This window comes from Myotis lucifugus, unplaced genomic scaffold, assembly GCF_000147115.1.
Source record: "Myotis lucifugus unplaced genomic scaffold, Myoluc2.0 scaffold_891, whole genome shotgun sequence".
Lineage (NCBI taxonomy): Eukaryota > Metazoa > Chordata > Mammalia > Chiroptera > Vespertilionidae > Myotis > Myotis lucifugus.
Window position 1 is genome coordinate 115,928 of NW_005871939.1, and position 18,890 is coordinate 134,817.

The 18,890-nt window shown below is 50.3% G+C and overlaps 1 protein-coding gene across 4 annotated transcripts; it reads left to right on the forward strand.

Annotated features, from left to right (window-relative positions):
* The first annotated feature begins 4,926 nt into the window (after positions 1–4,926).
* DET1 (DET1, COP1 ubiquitin ligase partner) lies at positions 4,927–18,083 on the forward strand. 4 transcript variants are annotated; one of them, XM_023747488.1, is made up of 6 exons: positions 4,927–5,061; positions 6,825–7,917; positions 11,694–11,881; positions 13,223–13,414; positions 17,122–17,201; positions 17,588–18,076. In XM_023747488.1, the coding sequence occupies exons 2-6, from the start codon at positions 6,835–6,837 to the stop codon at positions 17,608–17,610; spliced, it is 1,566 nt and encodes a 521-aa protein (XP_023603256.1). In that variant the 5' UTR covers positions 4,927–5,061; positions 6,825–6,834; the 3' UTR covers positions 17,611–18,076. The 4 variants fall into 4 exon arrangements, with proteins under 4 accessions (XP_023603256.1, XP_014304147.1, XP_014304150.1 ...); XM_014448661.2 differs by having other exon boundaries at positions 17,122–18,082; XM_014448664.2 differs by lacking the exons at positions 17,122–17,201; positions 17,588–18,076 and adding an exon at positions 16,422–17,057.
* Positions 18,084–18,890: the final 807 nt, after the last annotated feature.

The window sequence follows — 18,890 nt, forward strand, 5'->3', positions numbered from 1 at the left end:
CAGGGCTGATTATTATTTTTTTAAAAACATTTTTATTGATGTCAGAGAGGAAGGGAGAGGGAGAGAGAGATAGAAACATCCATGATGAGAGAGAATCATGGGTCGGCTGCCTCCTGCACGCCCACAACCCGGGCATGTGCCCTGACCGGGAATGGAACTGTGACCTCCTGGTTCATAGGTCGATGCTCAACCACTGAGCCACGCCGGCCGAACACATATATTTGGAGGCTGGGAAATGCAGAGGAGGGTTTGGGCCGGTTCTGGCGGGCAGCACCGCCTCCCCCCGCCCCCACTGTGTTTCCCTTCACACACCACTGGAACAGTTAAATACATATATTCATGGGTCACCTGCCGCTCCACAGAGCCTAACAGGATTTGCTGACAAAGGTGTTGTGCTTTCTCCCCAAATGCTATGGTTTCCAGAGCCCAGAAGAGGGGGAGGGGGTGGGGGCTGATTGCCCAGCAGATAAGCTCCCGAAGCTCAGCATCTGGGATGATTGATGGTCCCTGGGCCGCTGACGGGGAGAAGAGAGAGGGCAGCCTGTCGAACCCTCCCTGTTCCAGCCCCAACAACCCGGCTCTCTTATCTCAGTGAATTTAAAGTCCCAGGAGCCTTAGAGAGGCCCCACCCACGTCATTGTAGAGGCCATCTCTTCACAAAGTGGCCTTTGAACAAGGAAATCTACCCTACAGCCCTTGGTACTTGGGGGGGCGGGGTGGGGTGTCATGCTTGCTGGCCAGTGTTCGCGACCCCTGCGGCCCACTGGCTCCCGGGAGGTGGGCACGGAGGCCTGGGTGGCCCCATCCAGAGGACAAAAGTGCCAGATGGCGGGGCAGGTGTTCCAGCGACTGAACCACCTTATCAGATGCCCGAGGGGCCCAGCCCCCGGCGGACAGTCATGTTTGGTGAAGGTGGCGGGGGAGGCGTCCCCCTCTTCTCTGCCCGTCTCTTCAACCTGCCCCCGTGTGGGTCAGAGAGACATCCCCAGGTGCTTAACTGCTGACTGTCCCCCTGTCCTCCCAAAGGTCCCCACGCTTTTCTTTCTAAGTGAATTTCCTCCCTCCGTCTTATATTCCAATGAAATGAAGACAAGTTCCCATTTTTTAAAAAACGTTATTTTTTATTGATTTCAGAGAGGAAGGGAGAGGGAGAAGGAGAGGGGGAGAGAGAGAGAGGGGAGGGAGAAATATCAATGATGAGAGAGAATCATGGATCGGCTGCCTCCTGCACGTCCCCTAATGGGGATGGAGCCCAAAACCCAGGCGTGTGCCCTGATCAGGAATCGAACCGTGACCTCCTGGTTCTTAGGTTGACGCTCAGCCACTGAGCCACGCCGGCCAAGTTCTCTTAGCAACTTTCAAATATGCAACAGTGTTGTACGCGACAGTCACCGTGCATTACGTCCCCCAGATGTGATTATTTTATAACTGGAAGTTTGTACCTTTTGACTTCCTTCACCTATTTTGCCTCCTACCCCCCTCCCTCTGGCGATCACCAATCTGTTCTCTGTATCTATGACTTGGTCTCTTTTCTTTGTTTCTGTTGCACATGTACGTGAGATCATACAGTATCTGTCTGTCTCTGTCTGACTCACTTCACTGAGCATAATGCCCTCCCGGTCCACCCGTGGCAGGGTTTCATTCTTGTTCATGACTGAATAATACTCCGTTGTGCACACTAGTATGTGTACCACGGCTTCTCTGTCCATTCATCTGTTGATGGACGCTGAGTTGCTTCCACGTCTTGGCTAATGTGGCTAATGCTGCCATGCACATGGGGGAGCAATGAGCACTTGCTGCTAAGGAACGCCTGGCCTGGCCGTCCCCTGCTGTGTGGACCCACCGGCCCCGTGCCTCCCTAAGCAGCACTTCGTGCACCCCATTCTCTGTTTCACGGTGTGCGTTCTCACCGCTGGATTCTCAGCCGGTAAAAGGGAGAGCAAAGCAGGGAAAGGGGCCCTGGCTGGTGTGGCTCAGTGGATAGAGCGTCCGCCTGCGGGCTGAAGGGTCCCAGGTTTGATTCCCGGTCAGGGCACATGCCCGGGTTCTGGGCTCGATCCCCAGTGCGGGGAGGGCAGGAGGCAGCCAGTCAATGGTTCTCTCTCATCATTGATGTTTCTAGGTCTCTGTCCCTTTCCCTTCCTCTCTGAATCAATAAAAGATGTTTTTAAAAAGTGAGGGTGGAGGGGAGCAGAGGAAGGGAGGCCCTGTCCCTCCCCTCCGATGGCCCTCCGGCTCCTCCCTGGCCCTCTGGTGCCCGTGGCCTAAGGTAGACAGGACGGCGGACCCAGCGTAGCCACCCGTTAGCCTCCTGCCCTCTGAGCAGGTCCCAGGCGGGGACAGGGGTTGGGCGGAGGCCCGTGCCTTGTGGGGGCCAGGCCACCCCAGCTCCTCCGGCCCCCCCCCCCCCCGTTGCAGGGCAGTGTGGGGACGGGGCCCGGAGGGACTGTTTGTTCAGTCACCGAGACAGAGGGCGATTGCCGGCGCTGGCGGGGGGACCCGGCCCCCCTCACCTGAGCGCCTCCCTGGTTTGATCGAATCTCGGTGTCTCACAATTACCTCTAATTTCATTGCTTTTATGGGAAGAAGAGCGCTTGTCCCTGCAGCGAAGATTCTTCATGTTCCCTGGGCTTGGGCTCCTCGGCCCGCAGCCTCTTCCTTCTATTTCCATCCGTTCTCCTCCGTCCTGCCCCTGAGAGTGGAAGGTGGACCAGCGGGCCCCGACAAGCCCCGGGACCCCTGGCTCACGGGACGTGCTCCACCCGGCTCAGCTACGGCTACAGGAGGGACGATGCTGGGGTGTTCCCTGCCTCTCCTTCCTCCCGCCCCTCCTACCCCACATCCCAGGCACATCTAGAAAGAGGAGAGCACCAGACACCATTCATTCATTCATTCATTCATTCAGCAAATACATATTAGGCGGCCTCTAATATGTGCTAGGCTCTAGACCAGCGGTTCTCAACCTGTGGGTCGTGACCCCTTTGGGAGTCGAACGACCCTTTCACAGGGGTCGCCTAAGACCATCGGAAAACACCTATATAATTACATATTGTTTTTGTGATTAATCACGATGCTTTAATTGTGTTCAATTTGTAACAATGAAATTGGGGGTCACCACAACATGAGGAACTGTATTAAAGGGTCACGGCATTAGGAAGGTTGAGAACCACTGCCCTAGATAATAAAAAAGGACTTGTTTTGCGCAGCTTCCTTGGCTCAGTGGTTGAACATCGACCCATGAACCAGGAGATCATGGATTGATTCCCAGTCAGGGCACATGCCCGGGTTCTGGGCTCGATCCCCAGTAGGGGGCGTGCAAGAGGCAGCCAATCCACGTCTCATTGATATTTCTATCCCTCTCCCTTCCTCTCTAAATTCAATAAAAAAACATATTTAAAAACATTATTTAAAAAAAAAAGAAGTACATGGACCTGGGCAGGGAGCATTTAGCCAAGAGCATGGAGGGAAGGCAGACAGTTGATACAAGTGAAATCTGAAGACTGAAGAACTGCAAGCGTTTCCTGCAAGTAGCTTATGATGATGAAGTGAGTCTTGTAAAGCAAATATAGGATTGGCGCGGGGGGGGGGGGGAAGGGAGGGGGGTAGCATCAAGTGGAACCGAGCCGCAATTTCTGCATCTGTAAAGTGGGGATAATAATACCTCACTCACAGCGTCAGCGCGGGGAGTAACTGAGAGGATGCAGGTGCAATAATTGGCATAGGGTCTGGCAGACAGTCCATATGTACCCGGTGGTGCAGTTGTTTGGATTGAAGGATTGGTGGTGGTGGTGGTGATGGTCGTGGTGGTGGTGTGATGGTGAGGGGTGGAATGGTGTAATATTAGGGCCAAGACATGTCTCCTCACCGCGTAGAGGTGAAAGGCGTTCTGCCACTCTCTTTAAGAGAGGGAGACAGACACAGACCTCCTCATGCCGCGCTCCCGCCCCCCCCCCCCCTCGTGGCTAATGCAGATCACGGGCAGAGTGGTTAAAAGCCCAGGCAGACAAGCCGCAGGAGGACTGGAGTGAGTGGCGAGAAAGCTCTCAAGTCCTTCAGCTCCCTCCCTGTCCCCCATCATCCCACTCGGGGACTCCTGAGAGGGACAAAGGAGGCAGGAGCCGGGGGTGCAGTGGCAGTTGGGCACGCAGTGTTCTTCCCAGGGTGAGAGGACGTTGGGAGGGAATTAGACGCGGGAACATCTGAGAGAGGCAGGCTGAGGAGCCGGGGAAACACAAGGGAACGTCTGGTGTGCTTGAAGGTGACCCCCCCACCGAGGCTCCGCCCTGTGCGTACAAAAGACCGCCAGCGTCCAGCAAATCCGTCTGGAGTGCCCGCGTGCCTGGCACCGTGTCAGCCCTCGGGGATCAGGAGTTTGCAATACAGAAATGGTCCCTGTCTTTGTGGCGCTGACTTCGGGCGTAGCCCAATCCAAATATTCGATTGCTTTTTGAGCAAAAGCATTCACAGTTACTTAGGTTCCTCAGCTAATGAAACGGTGCATTTAATCAAAAGGCGAAAAAATAATTTTTATTTTTTTTTAGACAGAGTGAGAGAGAGAAACATCGATGTGAGAGAGACACGTCAATTGGTTGCCTCCAGCACGTGCCCCGACCACGGCCAGGGGTCAAACCTGCAACCCAGGAATGGGCCCTTGAGCGGGAATCAGACCCGAGACCCTTTGGTGCGTGGGCCGACACCAACCACTTAGCCACACCGGCGTTTATATCTGTCTTTTGCAAAGGTGCCCAGCAGGCGCGGAGACATGGCCATAGGTGCCCTGCTAGGAGTTCTGAGTGAATTTTTTCCTTGGCTGGCACTGGGCCTCTTTGGCCTCTACCTCCCTCCGGACACCAGGGTGCGCTGTAGCGCTTCCCAGGCCCGGCTGGACAGCGCGCTATCCCCACGTGGCTTCTCGCTACCCCGCACTTCCGGTGGATACCGGAAGCGGGGGCTTGAAGTCGCGGAGCCGGTCCCGAAGCATGGCGGGGGCGGGGCCGGGGGCGGCGCGCGCAGAGCCGGCCGGGGGTCCCTAACCCCGGCCCTCTGAGCGGGGACCCACAGGTGAGGACCTCTCCTTCCCCAGGCCGGCCTCCCCGCCCGTCAAGCCCTCCCCGAGGCCGCCCGACGGGGAGGCCCTGCGGCCCCCGCCTTCCCTCAGCTGGCCCTTCCCCTGGAGGCCCCGCCCCTGGCTTTTCTTTCCGGGGGGCGCCCCCTGGGGTGGGGGGTGTGCCCGCCCCTCGATCCTGGCAGGTGTGGAAGCCGTCACTAGCAGTTTGAGGGATGTGTGCACCCGCCCCCAGGGGGAAACTGAGACCAGCCCAGGCAGGAGGAGTGCCGAGGAGCTCAGAGCGAGTCAGTGGCGCGCTCCGGCCGGGGCTGGCGCTCGTTCCGTGAACAACCTGCGGGAGGCACGGTGGGGGCCGGCCCCAGGGCTGGGCCCCGAGAGAGCGGAGGGGACTTAAGTAGACGCGATTGTTGCCTGCCTGGAGCGTCCAGCAGCAAGCACAGCCATGCAAGCGAATGCACAGATTCAAACCGGGACCGTCCCTTTGGGGGAGGCAGACACAGATCTAAGGGGAGGCCAGGTGTAGGTCGGTGGTCAGGGAAGGCTTCCTGAGGGTGGTGACCCGTGAGCTGCAGGGGCCGGAGGAAATACATCCCTAGGCAGAGGGCACAGCCCCAGGCGGAGGGGCCTCTGAGTTGGCAAAGGGCTTGAGGCCATGAGGCAGGTCCAGCCTTCAGGGCAGACAGGAGGCTTAAGCTGTGTCCAGTACCGTGACGGGCAGACAGAACGCAACGTCTGCATGGACTGCGCAGGCGCGCACGCCTCTCCTATGCCCCAGACTTAAGTCAGGTGCAGAGAGAAAGTTGCAGGCAGGGCAGGTGCCATGAAGGGGAGGATATTAGTATGTTACCTACGTGTAGGGTTCTCTGAACTTCACACGTCTCAGGCTGACATTCGCAAAGCTGTATTTCTGGGCTCTCCTCTGTTCCATTGGTATGTTGTTGTCAGTGACACACTTTTAAAAAAAATATATATATTTTATTGATTTTTTTTTTTTTTTTACAGAGAGGAAGGGAGAGGGATAGAGAGGTAGAAACACCCATCAGCTGCCTCCTGCACATCCCCCACTGGGGATGTGCTCGCAACCAAGGTACATGCCCTTGACTGGAATCGAACCTGGGACCCTTCACTCTATCCACTGAGCCACACCAGTTAGGGCAGTACCACACTTTTTGATGACCTTAGCTCTGTGATATGTTCTGAAATCAGGAAGCGTGAGTCCTCCCCTTTTGTTTTCTTTTAGAAAAAACTGTTGGCCTTTCGGGGTTCCTTGAGATGACGGGCACTTTAGGATGCATTTTACCACTTTTTGCAAAAAATGCTGTTGGAATTTTGATATGGATTACACTGAGTTTGTCGATTGCTTTGGGTAGTATGGACATCTTAAGAGCCCAATACTACATACGTAAATAAATAAATAAAAGCTTTTTAAATAAATGTACATTGAATGTGACTCTTACATTGAACAAATTTCATGCAGATGTAGGTGTTGTTGTTTTTTTTTTTCCTGTTGATTGTTCCCAACAGCTAAGCATGCTTTGAAGATATTCCAGTTGAATTAGGTCCTCCTCTCAAATCTGTTTCTTAGACTCAGAAATGTCAGGACCACTTCCTGATTATAATCTGAGAAGGAGAAATGCTGATCCCTCGCATCTTGGGAGCTCCCGGGTGCAGGGTATAAGGAGGGAAGAATCTGTTCGACTTGTATAGGTTTTGGTAACTTCCGTTTGGTTTTCTTCTGCTTGACTTTTCCATGTAGAGATGTGACAATGGATCATCATGTTTCCACCATCAAACCTCGCAGAATCCAGAACCAAAATGTCATCCACCGCCTGGAGCGCCGGCGCATCAGCTCGGGCAAGGCAGGCACCCACTGGCACCAGGTCCGCGTGTTCCACCAGAACGTCTTCCCCAACTTCACAGTGGTCAACGTGGAAAAGCCGCCCTGTTTCTTGCGTAAATTCTCACCCGACGGGCGCTACTTTATCGCCTTCTCTTCAGACCAGACGTCTCTCGAGATCTATGAGTACCAGGGCTGCCAGGCGGCCGAGGACCTGCTGCAGGGCTACGAGGGGGAGATCCTGTCCAATGGCAATGACCAGCGGTCGGTCAACATCCGCGGGCGGCTCTTCGAGCGGTTTTTTGTCCTGCTGCACATTACCAACGTGGCGGCCAACGGGGAGCACCTGAACCGGGAGTGCAGCCTGTTCACCGACGACTGCCGCTGTGTCATCGTGGGCTCGGCTGCCTACCTCCCGGACGAGCCTCACCCCCCTTTCTATGAGGTGTACCGGAACAGCGAGTCCGTGACCCCCAACCCGCGGTCCCCTCTGGAGGACTACTCCCTCCACATCATTGACCTCCACACCGGCCGCCTGTGTGACACGCGCACCTTCAAGTGTGATAAAGTGGTCCTGTCTCACAACCAAGGGCTGTACTTGTACAAAAACATCCTGGCCATCCTGTCGGTGCAGCAGCAGACCATCCACGTCTTCCAGGTGACGCCCGAAGGCACGTTCATCGACGTGCGGACCATCGGCCGCTTCTGCTATGAGGACGACCTGCTCACCGTCTCCGCCATCTTCCCCGAGGTCCAGCGGGACAGCCAGACGGGCATGGCCAACCCCTTCCGGGACCCCTTCATCAACTCCCTGAAGCACCGGCTGCTCGTCTACTTGTGGCGCCGCGCAGAGCAGGATGGGAGCGCCATGGCCAAGCGGCGCTTCTTCCAGTATTTTGACCAACTGCGGCAGCTGCGCATGTGGAAGATGCAGCTTCTGGACGAGAACCACCTGTTTATCAAGTACACGAGCGAGGACGTGGTCACCCTGCGGGTCACAGACCCCTCGCAGGTACGCGGCGCTCTCCTGCCTGTGACCTCCCCCGCCCCAGTCTCCTTGGCAGAATGTGACGGCTTTTCTCTTTGTCTATAGCCAACCTCTCAGAAATACACGTTCTGTGTAATCTTAAATATTTGTGCCCTGACCGGTTTGGCTCAGTGGATGGAGCGTCGGCCTGGGGTCTGACGGGTACCGGGTTCGATTCCAGTCGGGGGCGTGTGCCTTGGTTGCGGGCACATCACCAGTGGGAGGCGTGCGGCGGAGGGGGGGGGGGGGCGGCTGATCGATGTTTCTATCTCGTCGATGTTTCTAGCTCTCTATCCCTCTCCCTTCCTCTCTGTAAAAAAAAAAAAATCAACAAAATATATTTTTAAAAAATTTTTTGCTATCCTAGGGCTCAGTCCAACCTAAAACAGCTTTGTTTTTCTCTGCCCACGTGTATTTCTTAAATCTCAAACCATTGACATGTAGATCGTCACCTCTGTGATTATTGCCCTCTACCTTCTGCAGAACATTTTAATTTTAATTTTGTTTTATTTTTAAAAATATTTTTCTTGATTTCAGAGAGGAAGAAAGAGGGATAGAGAGATAGAAACATCAGTGATGAGAGAGAATCATTGATTGGCTGCCTCCTGCACGCCCCCTGTTGGGGATGAGCCCACAACCCAGGCATGTGCCCTGACCAGAATCGAACCATGACCTCTGGTTCATAGGTTGATGCTCAACCACTGAGCCACACCGCCGGACGGCAGAGCATTTTTAGGACCCTTGAGGTGGAAGCCCGAACGCTCCGAGGTTAACGTGTGGACTGCCTGTGGATCATCCTGCCTTGATTTTGTAAGACTGTCCTTGTTAGTCTGACTGTTTTATTTCTGGCAGTAAGAATGAGCCCAACACACACAGACAGGAAACCCTCTGAAAATCTAGCCGCTCTTTCCTGCTTAAATGGTTAATGCCAACATACTTCTTCACAAGTCTTCTTCCAAAGGTAACCACTAGGCACGTTCATTTCACAGAGTTAAGTTTTATGACTTGACCTTGACCTTGCCATGTGCTGAAAGATACGGGTTGTAGAGCAGTAAAAGAGCAAAAGGATCCCAAATTTTGGATTCCCCAAGTGATTCATCAGGACTCCAGGTCCTGAGGTCTTTTTCAGTTTGAGTGAAAGATGTTGATAGGGGAGAGAGGCACTTCTCAATGGGAATAAGATGTTGGTAAGAGCACGGAAACCTTTAAGATTCTTGGATTGAAACATCGTGTTGAAATTCAGGGTAATCTTAACATTTCTCTCTCTCTCGCTCTCTTTTTTTTTTGTTGTTAATCTCCCAAGGATATATGTATATATTTTTAAAATTTCCCTGATGAAATTTATTTTTTATTTATTTATTTATTTTTTAAATATATTTTATTGGTTTTTCACAGAGAGGAAGGGAGAGGGATAGTGAGAAACATCGATGAGAGAGAAACATCGATCAGCTGCCTCCTGCACACTCCCTACTGGGGATGTGCCCGCAACCAAGGTACATGCCCTTGACTGGGAATCGAACCTGGGACCTTTAAGTCCACAGGCCGATGCTCCATCCACTGAGCCAAACCAGTCAGGGCCCCAAGGATATTTTTTCTGTTGATTTTTTTAGAGAGAGTGAGAGGAAAGGAGGAGGGGGAGAGAGAGAGAAACATCGATGTGAAAGAGACACACCAGTTAGTTGCCTCCTGCACACGCCCCACCAGGGCTGGAGGTTGAACCTGCCTCCCAGGTACATGCCCTAGACCGGGAATTGAACCTGCGACCCTCAGTGCACGGGCCAACACTGACCATTTTGCAGCACTGGCCAGGGCAAGGGCATTTTCCTTTAAGAACTCTCCATTGTCAGTGTAGACCGAGTAAGAGACCACTGTTCCGTACCTTTGCCCCATGCTCCTGTTTCCAGATTGTCTCCTCAGATGCTAGTTTGCAAATTCTGTACAGAGGGCAAACCTGAAGTCGGTATCGCTCCTTGACCTGCGGCTGATTCTGCCATTAAGAGAGACTGGACAGGACCCTCTCTCCTAAGGCCTGACCAGCCATCTGTGGTGAAATGTTTCCGACATTTTTCTTCCGAGTCGTAGTTCAGGAATTCTTTACAAAACGGCGAGTGCTGTGGTTTAGAGATCGTTTTGTTCTGGACTCCTTTTCTTCCGTGTCAGTGAGGAAGGCACCCGTGGAGCCACCGTGGGGGAGCATCCAGTTCGTCTTACTGTCCTGGGAGATTGGCGGTGAGACCCGGCTTCTGTAGCCTCCTGTCCGTGTTTCCCAGTGTCCCGGAGGGAGGCTTAGGAGTTGCTGGTGTAATTCTCCGGTCACATGATGACGGTAGATCTTGGCGAAGCCCTGATAGGACCGAAGGGTGGTCCCTTCTGCAGAAAGGACACGAGTCCACGTTTGTTTAGGTCTGAGCTCTGATGACCTTTTTGTTTTGGAGGGAATACGATGTCTGTAACGGCTACACTTGAGAGTATCCACTTTTTCTTTGCTAAACCATGACCTATTTATTTCTGAAAGCTGGAGCCAGAAACATTGCTAGGGCTCTGTGCTTTGCTTCCCAGAGGTTGTAACTTTAAACCCAATCTCTCTGCCCTAGTTGTCTTTTCCGCCTCGGTTTAATTTGATAGGTTCCAATCAGGTTAATGAGTAAAAAGTGCATCCAAAACAAAGCCTGGCTAATATTAGGGGCATTAGTCTCAGGTTACCCCCCAGCCTCTTTCATTTGCAGCCAAATTTAATTTCCAGGGGTTCACAAAAGTCATGTAACATAAGCTCTGGGAAGGACTAATGACTAGTCAAACAGGTGGGCCAAATGGCACCAGAAATTGTTAATGGAGATTTAAACTTAATCATCGGAGGGGGACCACTAATCTCAGTGTTCTGGAAACGTCTGGAGGCCTATTGGAAGCTTGCGGACGGATGGCCCTGTTACACTCGCTGTCCTTGTCGGCTGCCCTGGTCGGCTGAGCAGAGCACTGGAGGTTTAAAGGAAGAGGCTCCTCACCCAGGGGTCCTGCAGAAAAAGCGGTAGCTCTGCCCCCATGGCATTTGAGAGCTTGTCAGCTCCCTCCTCTAAGATTCGCTATAAATCGCAAATGTATCTACAAATGCCGGGGCTGAAAGAACATGTAGGACAGAAATGGAAAATCCTCTCTGAGTTTTCATTTGTTCAGCAGCAGTGCCCTGCTTGGTTTCAACTTGCCTGGGCAGCTTTAGGGCAGAACGTACTTAAGGCGGCTCTCTGCATGCTAGAAATAGTAAGAGGAAAAGTAAATGCCCCGAAATTGAACTTTCCGCTGGATGTATGTATACACGAGAACATAATCTGTCAACAGGCAACCCCAGGCTGCAAATCACTTTCTCAGCGGGAAGGAAATTAAATCTGGCATTTTAAGAAAGCATTTTTTATCTGTCTCAGGGTGGGCTGGGAGCAAGTAGGGAGTAAACACTTGGAAGGAAAAATACTGAATTTGCACAGTTGGAAATGAAAGATGGAAAGCGTTTTCATACCTAGATGCTGGCCAATTCAATCATTTCAGCAGCGCAGATACAGTGGGACATCTGGCCACATGAAGCCTTGACTAAGGAAGCCCTCCAAGGCCACCCCCGCCTTTTCCCAGAAACACGGGGAGCCATGCTGGAGCCGTGGTGCTGGAGCGGAGGCGGTTCATGTTTCCCTGGGGTAGCCTGAATTCTCAGCCAAGTGAGGTTGGACAGGCATGTTATACTCAGCCGTCCCTTAGCGCTCTCTGTTCCCCTGCAGGCGTCTTTCTTTGTGGTGTACAATATGGTGACAACAGAGGTGATCGCGGTGTTTGAGAACACGTCCGACGAGCTCCTGGAGCTCTTTGAGAACTTCTGCGACCTCTTCCGGAACGCTACCCTGCACAGCGAAGTCCAGTTTCCCTGCTCAGCTTCCAGCAACAATTTTGCAAGGCAGATCCAACGCCGGTAAGCTGTCCCACCGGGCTTAACAGGCCTGATTTCTCTTAAATTTTCTTAATTTGTTGCTGTGACATCAATAGTCATTTACTTCAGAAAACCATGCGACAATCTTATCCTCCATTCCATATATCTATGTCATCTCCCCTACAGAATTCTCACCTAATGTAACATTTTGTGTATCATCTTATCCTATTTTGCTGCATCAAAAATATAATGTATATATAAATTAAAATTGTTTTTTCTTCTTGGGAACACATGGCTCTAAATGCTCAATTTTATAGTCTTCAAAAATCTTTTGGTGGAGGTAAATGAAAATGGATCCATTATTGGTTAGAAGAAATGTTACAGAGAAAATAAATTATCAAGGATCATGAGTCATTTAAGAAAATCTTTGTCTTGAAAGGTATAGAGACCAAACTAAAACGAACAGAATAAAGAAACAACATGTGGTGACTGAAATAATTCAAGCCATAAGAACAGGAACATTCCTAGAACAGTGACACTTTAGAAATTTAAAATTTCTTAGATATAGTTGAAGAACTCTCCAAGAAAGTAATGTAAAAAGATAAGAGAATAAAAATGGGAGAGAAAAGATGGAAAAGAAGTTAGAGGATTTGCCCAGGCGACCCACTATCTGGCTAATTCCAGGAGGATTCATCAAGAAAGTGAAGGGCATGTCATCATGAAACTTCGAAGCACTGGGGATAAAGAGAAAATTGTAAAAATTTTCAGAAAAAAACATCTCACATTTAAAAAAATAAGTCATCAGAATAGCATTGGACAGACCAGTCACAACATTGAAAGCTTGAAGCCTTTAAAATTCTGCCCTCAGACTTCTCCAAAAAAAATGACTCCTAATTTAGAATTCCAATGATCAATGGAGCACAGACATTTTCAGACATGCCGTCTCAAACAATCACCTCCCATGCCCCTTTTCTAAGGAAGCGTCTGGAAGATGCGTTTTACCAACAAACACAAAGGAATGGTGCAGTTTGACAGTGGAGAGCAGCAGAGAGAATGCCAAGGATGACGGGAAGGGGAAGTTCCGGGTGCCAGGCCAGCAGCCAGACACCGACCACACCGACCGGGCAGTTACACGCATTTTAAACTTGTTTGTAGAGTCTTTTTTTTTTTTAACTTTTCTAAAGTAATGTTCCCCATTTCTAATTCCGTTTTCTGCTTCTTGAGAGTACTGGAAGCTAGCCAGGCTTGTGCTATGTGTGAGTTCTGACTTCGGTCAATATCCGGACTTTTATTGACAGAATGAATTGTTTTTAGACATAGGTTGGTCATTTAAAAAAAACGTGTGTCCGCAAACACAGCCTTCATCACTGTGCTTTCTTTCAGGTTCAAAGACACTATTGTGAACGCCAAGTACGGAGGGCACACCGAGGCCGTGCGCCGGCTGCTCGGCCAGCTCCCCATCAGCGCCCAGTCTTACAGTGGCAGCCCCTACCTCGATCTGTCGCTCTTCAGCTACGATGACAAGTGGGTGTCCGTCATGGAGCGGCCCAAGACGTGTGGCGACCACCCTATCAGGTACAGCGTCTGCAGTTACCAGCTCGTGGTCCAGGGCCGGTCCTGCCCGCTTTCTCTCTCTCTTCTTCTTGGGCATCGTTTTATATGATTGTGTCCTTCCTACTCGTGGGTTGAATTGGAAGGGGGGCAGTTTATATGATGTGGTGGGTGCTCTGACCACACAGGCAGTAGTCTCATAAGGAACACCTTCTACTCTGCTTCTCACCCAAGCATCCCCTTCAGGTACGTGTTTCCTTTCAGAGGTATCGAGGGCAGGAAACCATACTTTTCCATTTAGTAATCTAATACCATTTCATAATGATGCTTATGGCTCAGCCTTTGAAGTTTTATCCAGCCCAGGTGATTGCATCCCCCCAGTCACCTACTGGAAATGATCGCAGGGACAATATGGGGAACAGGAGGTTTTAGAGAAACTCAGGCTTCCTCATTTTGGGAGTTTGGGGATGTAGATTTGAAATGTACTTGTAAAAATATTTCAGTATTATTGCCGGAAGGGTGCAGCTCGCCTCTGACAGCCAGTCCCTTCCCGCATAGATGCCCAGTTCACAGACCCACCTGTCTCCACGTCGGGAGCGTGTGTTGCTCTGTGGGCTGTAAAGGGTGCTGGGGGGAGTTGTCACCATTGTCACTGGGGCTATTTCAGGGCAGCTGGTGTGTTCTGGAGCCCAGAGATGGAGTGTGAGCCTTTTTCACGTAGAAACAGTGTAGTTAGTATTTCATAATGCAGCTTCAATGTGTATAAACGAGGTTTGTATACAATAATTCTGTACAGTTCATCACCCCAGTTTCAGTCCAGTTCCAAAGCCCAATTGAAATTTTTTTATTATGGAAAAATTTAAACATAAAAAATAGAAGAATATAATAAGCCTCCATATACCCATCACCCCGCTTCAGCAGTTACCAGCTCGTGGTTAGAGTTTCATTGTCCTGCCACCACCTACTTTGTCCCCTCGCGACTTGCCACCCTGGATGATTCTGACGTAACCCCCAGGTGTCATAACACTTTCCTCTTAAATATTTCAGTATGAAACTTTAAAAGAGAGGGACTTAAAATACAACCTCATTACCATTATTTCATCTGGAGAAAGTGAGCAACACTTCATTGACAACCCCAAATCTCGAATCAGATTTCACAGTAGCCTGTTGTCTCGTGAGCATTCTTTTTACAGTTTGTTTCTTCCAGATAAGGATCTACACAAGGTGCCTACATTGCCTGTGGCCACTATTTTTTTGTCTTTTTTATTCTGTACATTCTGTTTCCCTCTCATTTTCCTGCAGCGAAAGTGTTGAGGAAGCCAGGTTGCTCATCCGGTAATGTCCCACACGTCCTAGATTTTGCTCATTGCATTCGGGAGTAGTAGTTACTATCTTCCTCATTCCGCCATATTCCCTGTAAACTGATAGTTAGATTTAGAAGCTCAGACTGCTCACTTTCAATTATAAGCCGTTGTGTGTGGGGACTCTGTGGGTAGGTGAATGTGCTTCTCACACTAAAAGCACGTAGCGGGTCTCATTCGATGTGGTCACATGGCATGAGCTGCAGTCCTCTCCTTTCTGACTCCTCGCCTTTCCAATTGGAAAAGTTAACCTCATAGACACACCTGGAAATGCCATTGCTCCTGACTGAAGGGTTTTTTCTTGTAATTCTTATTTACTTGTAATTTAAAATGGGCACTGTGAGGATACTAAAAGCCCAGGAAGAGGTAACGCCAGGACACCTTTATTGGGCATTCCGTTCTAGTCTTTGCCAGCGTGCATGTCTGCATTTCACAGCTGTAATGGTGGTCAGCATGATACTTTGTAGTCGGCTTTTATCTTATAAATGGGTTTCCATGTTGTTACATGGTCCTCACAGTTACATGAGGCATGTAATGACGGCCTATTATTCCATTGGGTAGATGTACCGTACTTAATTTCACTGTTCCCCTGTTACTGAGCATTTATTCTCTTTCTGCTTTTCCCCCGGTAGAGCTAATGGTGTAGTAGCCATCTCTATTCATGTCACTATTTACTTCATTTAAATTCTGAGGTCATAAATTCTTGGAAATGGAATTATTGAGTCAAAGGATATGAATATATTTATGTCTATTATATATTTGCTTCCCAAAGGGGGAAATAGAGTTATTTAATTCAGGCTCTTCATTTTCTAGACCTTCCCTCAGTTAACCCCCAAACCCGCTGATCATCTGTAGTTCTCACTACCACAGGGCACTTACTTTGCATTATGGGTATTTAAGAGCTGGGATGGAGGGAGTATCTTGAGTCTTACTATATTAGATAAAAAATTAAAAACTATTTAGTATTTTGTTTTTGTGTGTGAAAAGAAGAGTCTCCAATAGAGTCTGTCCCCCGAAAATTTAATAAAAGAATTTATTCTTAAAAATGAAAAATTCAAATATGAGTGTAGATCTGCACTGTCCTCTGTGGTAGCCACTAGCCACACGTGACTGTTGAGCACTTAAAATGTGGCCAGTCCCAGGGGAGATTTGCTCAAGTGTCAAATGCATATCAAATTTCAAAGGTTTAGTCCAAAAAAGAATGTGTAATATCTCATTAATATATTTTATATTGATGGTAGATTGAAATGATATTTTGGATGTCAATATTGGATTAAATAAAATATATTATTAAACTTAATTTCACCTTAAACATTTTTTAATGTGGCTGCCTGAAATTTCAAATTGCATACTAGTACATGGCTCACCTTTCATTTCTAGCCCTCGCCTAGACAGTTTTGGGGTAGACAGCTTTGGGAAAGGGGGAGGCTGTAATTAAGGTTGTAGCTAAGGGCTGTCTTGGGAAAGAGAAGCGACCCATTGGCTTAGGACAACATAGTAAGATTCGTAATCTCCCTGCCCCTAAAATGAGCGACCAGATGCGGGTGATTTTGCAGTTGTGATGAGCTGGGGCTGGTGTAAGGGGATTTCCCTGCTGTGCACATTTCATGGTGGTGGTGAGTATCTACACCGTCCTCTCTGTCTCTCTCTCTCTCTCTCGTTCTGTTTAGGTTCTATGCTCGGGACTCTGGTCTGCTCAAGTTTGAGATCCAGGCAGGCTTACTGGGCCGCCCCATCAACCACACAGTGCGACGCCTTGTTGCCTTTACGTTTCACCCCTTTGAGCCCTTTGCTATTTCTGTGCAGAGGACTAATGCTGAGTATGTCGTCAACTTCCACATGCGGCACTGCTGCACGTAGGGGCCTCCCCACAGCCAGGCTCTCTGGTCTTCCTGTCTCACGGACTAAAGCACACGCTCCTGACCAGCAGCTCTGTGGGCTCCAGATGGGCCCGTGTACCCCAGATGGGGAGGGCTGAGGGGGGAGTGCGGGCGGCTCAGCCTGACGGAAGTCTTTATTGTGTAAAAAAAACTACTGATTGTTTTAGAGCCCTCTTGCTTTTTCCCTGTGGGAATGTCCAGCACTAATTAGGTTCAGTTATTTCTGTTTTAATTTGCATTTTATTGCTATGAAGATGAGAGCATTACCCCCTTCGGGCCCCTTCCTTGGCATTATGTCTGCATCCTGTAGCAGGTAACTCATGTTTACTCACGAGAACTGTGTACACCCTTTCTACTTAGCCAACAAGCAGGGCTGTCTTTATAAGAAAACAGAATAAAGCCTTGGTATTTTCTTACTGAAGTATATCCTGTTTGATGACTGCCTTATGTTCTGATCTCACCAAATGCTTTTCAAATGCACGGGTTCCAGGAAGGACTGTGAAAGGCGCCAGAGGCCGCGGATCCAGCAGCTGCTCTTGGGAGAAGGAAGTGTGTGTGCCAGCATGGAAGGTAGTCATCTGCCAGGATTGTTCCCTCCCTCGGGTTTCCTCCGGGGAACTGCTGCAGCTGGAGGGGCTGGGCGTAATTGCATGTTCTCGCGTGGAAGCATGCGCCCATCTGGGCCGTCTGTGCCGCGCAGGTGGGAGAGTGAGCAGCTCTGTGGCCACAGCAGAGACAAACGCTGTTTAGCACGTACTGCAGTTGGGCTGGTGGGAGCTGGCAAGCGCCAGTTGTCCCTCGAGGGATCAGACTGGTTGTTCCTGGACGGTTGAGCCATCACAGCTGCCTGGCAAACACCTGCCGGCCCCCAGCCTGTCACATTCTCAGCTGTCTCCTCCAGAGGGCTTGTCAGGCTGTGACGTTTCATCTTCATAACGTGCCCATTGTTCATGTAGCAAACTTGCCGGGTGACATCTGAGTGCGACAGTGGCTTTGGAAGGAGCCATGGCTGCAGACAGCTGGCCCTGTACCCTTCAGCAGCCACAGGACTTCCCTGGGGACAGGAATGGGAGAGGAGATGCTGAGCCCCATCAAAACAGTTTTTGCCGATTTCATCATTGTCATCTAGTTAGTACTCAACACAGGATCTGACCACCTGTGTTCACCTGCGAGGAGTCAGGGAGGTGCTGTGGAAAGATGTTGAGGAGAGAAAAAGGCAGATGAAGGGAATTACGATGCAGAGCAGTGAAAGCTCCAGTACTGTCTGTAGGAGCAGTGGAGGGATGAGGACGAGGCGAGGAGGAAAGCTGCGCTGAGGCGGGGTGCCGGCCCTGGGTGAACGGGAGTGCAGCCTGTGAGCCAGGGCGGAGGACATTGCAAGGAGATCCAGCATGTTCAAGGGCGTGGAAGCCTGCAGAGGCAGACAAGATTGTGGAGTGGCAAGCGCTGGGAATGCGGCTGCAGCACGGGCTGGGGTGGGGGCAGGGGAATGGGACTGAGGCCTGAAGAGAGGCCTTGTGCACGGGCTCGGGCTTTACGCAGCGGAGGGCAGGGTAGGAGTTTCACAGAGGCAACTCGCCAGTCTAGGAAGACGGCTTGGAGGGAGGAGAGTCTAAAGCAGCGGTTCTCAACCTGTGGGTCGCGACCCCTTTGGGGGTCGAATGACCCTTTCACAGGGGTCGCCCAAGACCATCGGAAAACATATATAATTACATACTGTTTTTGTGATTAATCACTATGCTTTAATGATGTTCAATTTGTAACAATGAAAATACATCCTGCATATCAGATATTTACATTATGATTCGTAACAGCAGCAACATTACAGTTATGAAGTAGCAACGAAAATAATTTTATGGTTGGGGGTCACCACAACATGAGGAACTGTATTAAAGGGTCGCGGCATTAGGAAGGTTGAGAACCACTGCTCTAAACCAATTATGATCGTCCTGTACTCTTTGCTAGTGACGAGAATTAGAGCCAGGCCAAAGCCAGCCGGCATGAGGGATTAGGTTAGCAATCACGTGACTTAATTCAGGTCAGTGCTACCACGAGGTAAAGGTTCCTGGGACTTTTGGGGCAACATTTCTCTGAGCACACAGGCCCCCATTTCCACTATCCCGCACCCTATGATCATACTCGGGAAGCCTTAGGGTGAAGCTGACCCTCTGGATGGCAGAATGAAGGGAAGAACCCGGACCACCCATGGCAAGGGTGACGAGCTCATGATCTGGGAGCCCGGCTGCCATCTGGATTTCC

What these genes read in the sequence shown, in the direction of transcription:
- DET1 (XM_014448661.2), top strand. Translation starts at nt 6,835, where the DNA reads ATGGATCATCATGTTTCCACCATCAAACCTCGCAGAATCCAGAACCAA. An exon ending in GGGTCACAGACCCCTCGCAG is followed by an intron (nt 7,918 to 11,693) that starts GTACGCGGCGCT and finishes GTTCCCCTGCAG; the next exon opens with GCGTCTTTCTTTGTGGTGTA. An exon ending in TGTGGCGACCACCCTATCAG is followed by an intron (nt 13,415 to 17,121) that starts GTACAGCGTCTG and finishes CACGGGTTCCAG; the next exon opens with GAAGGACTGTGAAAGGCGCC.